The sequence below is a fragment of the Papaver somniferum genome, chromosome 2 (genome assembly GCF_003573695.1).
Source record: "Papaver somniferum cultivar HN1 chromosome 2, ASM357369v1, whole genome shotgun sequence".
NCBI lineage: Eukaryota > Viridiplantae > Streptophyta > Magnoliopsida > Ranunculales > Papaveraceae > Papaver > Papaver somniferum.
The window spans coordinates 138,711,207-138,718,462 of record NC_039359.1 but is presented as its reverse complement, the minus strand read 5'-3'; the positions used below and the strand labels follow the sequence as shown (position 1 = coordinate 138,718,462).

General features: G+C 35.5%; 1 protein-coding gene across 1 annotated transcript; it reads right to left on the bottom strand.

Annotated features, from left to right (window-relative positions):
• Positions 1–1,573: 1,573 nt before the first annotated feature.
• LOC113349259 (protein DETOXIFICATION 51-like) lies at positions 1,574–3,397 on the bottom strand. Its single transcript, XM_026593193.1, has one exon. The coding sequence runs from the start codon at positions 3,320–3,322 to the stop codon at positions 1,673–1,675; it is 1,650 nt and encodes a 549-aa protein (XP_026448978.1). The 5' UTR covers positions 3,323–3,397; the 3' UTR covers positions 1,574–1,672.
• Positions 3,398–7,256: the final 3,859 nt, after the last annotated feature.

Below are 7,256 nucleotides of genomic sequence, written 5' to 3'. Positions count from 1 at the left end.
AGATTCCTTCTTCCATCCTCGTGTGCACTGACTGTATTAGTGCAGTTTTCTACTGCATAAAAGCGACAACGGTAGCTTTTAAGAATCCGTAACAAAAAAAAGAAAATAAGCCATTATCTGTGTTGAATCCCACCTCCACGTTTCAAATGTATTATTAAATGGATTGGTCTGACACAAAAAACAGATTTCTATCGCTGTAACCTAGTCGTTCACTCACAGTTGCAGACTTGCAGTAGTATGTATACAGTATCTGAGGGAACCCACCTCTCACCCTACTTGTATAAAAAATCTATCCTTGCAAAATGATTTGCAAGAATAGTGGTGGCTATTTAATCTTGCAAATTCGGTATGTCGCATGTGCTTTCATGCTTAAAATAGTTGTTATGCAGCCATTTCTGACCAATATTTTTATATCTGTACCTTCTAAGACTTAAGCAAGAAGAAATTTGCGATAGAATATACACGAGTGAACTTGCTGTTTAATATCTGTACTCAGAAGACCAAGATCAAGACGGAGTAGAACATGTTTATCGAGCAGAGTTTAAGACTTCAAACTCGAAGATAGATGAACCCAAGGTTTACAAACAAAATCCGTTAGGATAAAGATAACCAGCACGGGCAACAGTTTCAACTCAGTTGAGTCAGATAACATTTTAACAGTGATACATAACATTCACAACCTAAATAGATTATGTCAGAGCATCTTTTTCTTTTTTCAGTATGCATGGATTGTCGAACTGCTCTTAAACTGTTCCCTGGGGGTACGTCCATTGCTAGTCTCATTCCTAGTTAGTAATTCTCCGAATCATTCCCGAATGATTCTCGAACGTATCCGAACTGACCGAATCCCAATGATACTTCCGAACTATTTGAACTCCGAACCTAGTTCGCGGATTATGTGGACCTCACGAATGATTCGCGAACGTATCCGAACTAACCGAATCCGAATGGTATTTCCGAACTAGAATTCTCATAGGTAATTCTCTGACAAGAGTTCTGTTGATTGGTTTTTGTTTGATTTTGTATATACTTTATATTTAAATATAATTATTCAGTTAAAATTTTCTATTGGTAGTTGTTTAACCAGTGTTTTATGTGTTGATTTTTGTTTAAAAATATATAAACTCATTTTATAATACATTTATGCGATTAAATTGTTTACTTCTTGTTAAATAATCACGCTAAAATATATTTTTCCATCTTATAAATCATATACAAAAAAAATTAGTCTCGTAATTAGGTCATAATACTTATCAATTTATCATATATGTAAGCCGAATTTTAAGTGCCGAACTCACATTTATAAAACGAATATGCACATACGTATGCCGTTCCGAACTACTGTCCGAATAACGAACCGTTGACCGGATTTTTGACCGAATCTGACCTATCCGAATCCGTATAATTCCCGTACGTATGACGTTCCGAACTACTACCCGTACCCCGAATTGCTAACTAGGGTCTCATTACGGTATTACACCACATCAAAAACATATTTTAAAGGAACTATAGAAAATGTAATCTCAACCTTTTATCTTTTTCCAACCCAAAAAAATTTAATACACAACCCAACAAAATATTGGGGAAAGTGAAAAAAAATAAATAAATCCAAAACCTCCGATTATGTAATTTCTCTCTCTACAGAATTTCTTTTTTTTTTCCTTTTAATTTTTCATGAAATAACTTTGATAGAAACCATCAACGGTTCAGATTGATCCTTGCACTTTTCCAAATCCGATTCTCCACAACCACCAGCACGCATCAGTATCTGAGATCTGCAAGCTTGTACTTCCCAATCAGTAGTACCAACAACATACAACATTAGCCCAGCACAACAAATTTGAGCAGACAATAGCCCCAACCAAAGCCCGCAAAAACCAACACCTAAAACAAACCCAAGCCCAACAGCAATCGGCATTCCGACGAGATAAAATGCACTTAAGTTAACGTTCGCCGCCGTGGACGGCCGTGCAGTGCCTCTCACCACCCCACAACCAACTGTTTGTGGACAATTTCCAAGTTCACATAACCCCAAGATTGGTAAAGCAGCTGATGTCAGCCGCACGATTTCATCATCGAGGGTGAAAATCTGGGCCCACTTATATCTCATCTTAACTGCAAATATCATTGCTGATAAACCCATCAGGAATGCCAAAACTACTGCCACTCCAGCTGAAACTCTAGCTTTATTCGGACGATTCGCACCCAGTTCGTTCCCGACACGTGTCGACACGGCAAACCCGAGTGAAGAAGGAAACACATAAATCAACGAAGTTGTTTGTATCAAAATCCCCATTGATGCTACTGTCGCTTTAGGGTTCACCAACAAACCACACAAAACAATCATAATCTCATACCACCACCATTCCAAACAAACGGATACGCAGCTCGGTACGGCCAGCCGTATCAACGGTTTCCAACCCGTTAAGCATTCCCGGGTCGGAGCTGACCATGTTGGTTCATGTAAACCGTAAAACCAAACATACGAAACAAGAAACAGCAACACGAAGAAATTCGACGCCACGGACGCGACGGCGACACCGGTGACACCAAGACGGAGATGAGAAACGAGAACAAGATTGATGGGTACGTGTAGAACCGCACCAAAAGTTGATGCTAATGTCAATGGGTGCGTAATATTTTGCGAACGAAGGTAAATGCGGATTGGATGTATGATTGAGTTTGTTAGCAGGTCTGGTAATGAAAACATCAAATACGTATGTGCTAGTCGTGTGATATTCGGATCCTGATGTAAAAAGAGCAAGATTTTCGAAATGTTTAACCATAAAAGAGATATCGGTATACAAGAAAGAAGAAGGAAAATTATAGTTCGATGAAGAGTTAAAGAAAGGAATTTTGGACGTTGAGCACCAAAAGCTTGAGCACATAATGGTTCCATTCCTAGTGACAGACCGGCAATTACTGAATATCCAGTGATGTTTGCAAAAGCTATGGCTAATGATCCTGCTGCCAGTTCAGTATCACCTAAACGGCCCAAGAAGAACATTGATAAGATTGATCGTGAGTATAGAATCAGTGCTGTTAGGATTATAGGGAATGAAAGATTTAGAAGAGATTTTGTTTCTTGGATGATTTCTGAGATTTTTGGGTATGTGTAGAATTGTATATCATCATTATTATCATGATCATGATTTTGATGATGATGATGTTCGATTCTAGTAGTGTTTTTCTCTGGTGGGGATGAGGAGGAGAATTTTGCTGTGTCTTCTAGTGTTGATAAGATTGCTAGATATAAATGGGTTTCTTGTATTTGTGATGGTTTTTCATTTGTTGTATGGTTTTTTGGATTTGGATTACACATATTTGTGATGATTTTTTCTTGATTTTCTTGATCAGAGAATTCTCATCAAGAGCTCTCTGTTTTTTTTCTCTCTCTCTCTCTGTGTCTCTAACTTGTGAGTTGAGAAGGGATGGGGAGGATTTATGGAACTAGAGTCTGATGGATGGGGCTAAAACTGTAATTTATTACTAATGTCAGAAAATCAGAAAACTCCTATTTTCCATACAAAATTTACTTTTACGAAAAAATGGAATTTATGGGTATGGTTACTTGGTCTTTCTAGGAGTAATCGTGCCACGGAGAATCCGAGAAAAAAATTCCGCTGAAGTATTTAGAAACGTGGTTTGAAGTAGACTATCAATGTCACATATTTACTGTCGTTTCCAAATTAGAGGCTTAAGGGTTCATTGCACCAATTGCTCTTGCCATAACAGATGGACAATGGAAAATCTAAGTAACATCACTATTCCGGTGCTAGATAAAAAAGAATCGAGCAGCGTATAAGTAAAAAAAAATTCTGTAGGAGAATAGAAAGTGGGTAGGGAGACAAATTCTTAGGTGCAAATGCTGCAATTTAGAGAGCAATTAATTAATCTCAAACATACTGTTCGGTGAAATCAAACAAAATGTACATAAGATAAGGTTTTTGATTCAAAATAATTGAGCACATATGAATAGTTTGGCCCAGCTTGGCAACATGTCCATCTAATGTCTGCCTGTCTCAATTTTGTTCTTATTACTGAAAATGGGTTTTCTTTGTCAAAATATTTTCCATGGCCTTCCAAAAATTCTATGCCATATATGAAGGAATCTTTCTAATAAAACAAAAGTAGATGAAAAAAGGAACAGAAAAGTTTCTGAAAGCTTGATGTTACATCAAACTTGTGAGTTTTTGCTGTGTACCATGCATGGCTCCAACTACAGATGTTTGAGTTTCTTAAGTGCATGCATGTTAAACTCACACACCAATATTCTTGTCCCTTAACTTGGGTGTCCGGTACAGTACTGATGCATTGTTCGTAGTCATACAAGTTTGACGAGTGCAACCATATTGTATCACGAGCATCAAACCTGTTTTGGCGTGTCCGTGCATCCTTGGGTCCGACGGTTTCGAGTTTTCCGACCCATATTTGTCTCGGGGAAACCTGTTATGGGGTCATTTGGAAACACTTACCTGCAAACATTAGGTAAAACTGCTTTAAAAAGAGAGTAAATTCTCATTTGTGCCCATTTCCTTCTTTTTCATCCCAACTTCACTTTTTATTTGTAAATTGCATGTTTTATTAGTGACCGGAAAGATTGAGCCAATAAACAATACCGACGAACTAAAAAGGAAAGATGACCAGAAAGGTCTAGCTAGTACTGTCGCCAATAGGAGGAAAATGAGCCTGGCTAGCTTAGTCCCTTTACAAGGAAACCATGATCTCACGTCAAAAATCCTTCTTGCACCTCCACCCCACACACAAAATCTAGAGAGAAAAAAATGGAATAGAAAAGTAAAATTAGGTCGAAACAAATAAGAGCACTCTTGAAAATATGAGAATTTTGCTATTTAGTCCGTTAAATTCGATCCGGATTAATGACTAGTCCAGCTGGAAAATATATTTACTCGTTAGTTCAAAAAAGTTTTGAAAAAAGTAAAATTACTCTACTAACCCTAACATATAACACTATGTATGTTACTACATATATTATTACATACTACATATGTTACTAGTAATATGTATTTATACTACATATCAATATGTAGTATCGACATGTTGATACTACAATATTAATATGTAGTATCAATATGTTATGACTACATATAAATAAATACTGTTATGTTATATATTAATACTACATATCAATATGTAGTGTCAACATATTGATATGTAGTGTCAACATATTGATATGTAGTATCAATATGTTATGTACTACATATAAATAATTACTTTTATGTTATGTATTGATACTACATATCAATATGTAGTATCAATATGTTATGTACTACATATCAATACTGTTATGTTATGTATTGATACTACATATTAATATTGTTATGTTATAACTACTAGTAAAGTACTAGTTACTACTAGTATACTAGTAACTAGTTATTACATATTACTACTAGTTACTACATATTGATACTACATATTACTACATATTGATACTACATATTACTACTAGTTACTACTAGTAAACTAGTTTACTTTACTAGTATACTAGTAAAGTAGTTACCTAACTTACTAGTAACATATTTTTGTTACTACTAGTATACTACATATTAATATGTAGTATCACCATATTGATACTACTAGTATGTAGTAACATACTACTAGTAATATTTACATGTGTTGATACTAATTAGATCTGGAAGGGTGTTTTAGCCATTTAGAAAACACATTTTATAATCTCCACAAAGTTTTTGGACTAGCGAGTAAATAATCTAGTCCAAAAACATGTTTTTGGACTAGGGAGTAAATGTTTTTCACGGGTGGACTAGCCATTAACTGGGTCATGAAAAACTGGATTAAACAGTAATTCCTACTGAAATATCTCTAAAAATTTTGTGTGTCGGTATCTTGTTACAATTTACAACATGCTTAAGTTGCCAAATTGGTCACTTGCCCATGTTGATATGTAAAGTGTCTTTGATAAAGAATAGAAAGAGACGATGGGTTAGAGAAGCGACATTTGTTTAATAAAATCCTTTGTAACCGATGGTCGATTGGAGGATGATACCGATTGATTACTTAGCTTTTGATTAGCTAAAGCAAGTCAAACTTGGTTGACGAACCCTTTGATTGAGAAACACAATATGTCAATGACATAACACAACATGCTTAAGTAAGACACGTCACCACACAACATAACACCTCGTTTTTGTGTGAATCGGTACATGCATTTGGTAAATCACAATGCATAAGCACAAGAAAAATGCAAGTATGCAACACAAACAAACACATCATTTTATATGACCTCATGCTAAAAAATCATGACAGATTACGCATAGAGCATGTCATATCATGTATATAAAAAACTATAAATAATGAATAGTATGCCATGACACACCACGAGCCAACTAAATGTGCAAATAATATAAAAATCTTAGCAACTTCATTCGCTGGTGTAGGATCTGACAAAAGATAACATAAAAAGATATAAAACACTCAAAGAAGTTTTCCAAAAAAAAATCTATTAAAACAATAAACCTTTCTGATGCGCATACAAAACTCTTAAGGCTTGTAGCCTATTTGTACTAGTTCATAGGCAAACAGAATTCTAGAACACTAAGTAAAAGTTCCGTAAATAATTAAACTTCCTAGACAAGCAAGCTACTAAAAATAAGAGTAGACGTAACTTCCAAGTTTAGTTCTGCAAACTTCCAGAATGTTCTAGACAAAACTCAAAACGTAACAACCACGCGTGACTAGTTTCCTAACTAGCTGCAGCTCCAATAGTCTCAGTTGAACTTAACTTCTAACATCCTCCCTCAAGCCGAGACTATGTTGTCCCATCATTCCCAGTTTTCCTCTTAAGTACACAAATGTGTCACCCTTTAAAGGTTTTGTGAATATGTCATCTACCTGCTCATTACTTTGACAGCTATCTCTTTGTTGTTGACTAACTCTCATATATAATGATATTTGATGTCAATATGCTTACTCCTCCCATGAAATACAGAGTTTTTTGTAAGTGCAATAGTTGATTTGTTATCACACACTATATGAGTAGGAGCTTTTTGTTCATGATATAGAGACTTCAACATTCTTCTTAACCAAACTACATGTGCTGCACATGAAGCTGCAGATATGTATTCTGCTTCTGTTGTAGATAGAGAAACCACTTGTTGTTTCTTAGATGACCAAGAAAAATAACCAGATCCTATATGAAAAGCAAATCCTGAAGTGCTTTTTCTTTCTTCTATATCTCCAGCCTAGTCACTATCAGTATATCCAACTAACTCCATAGT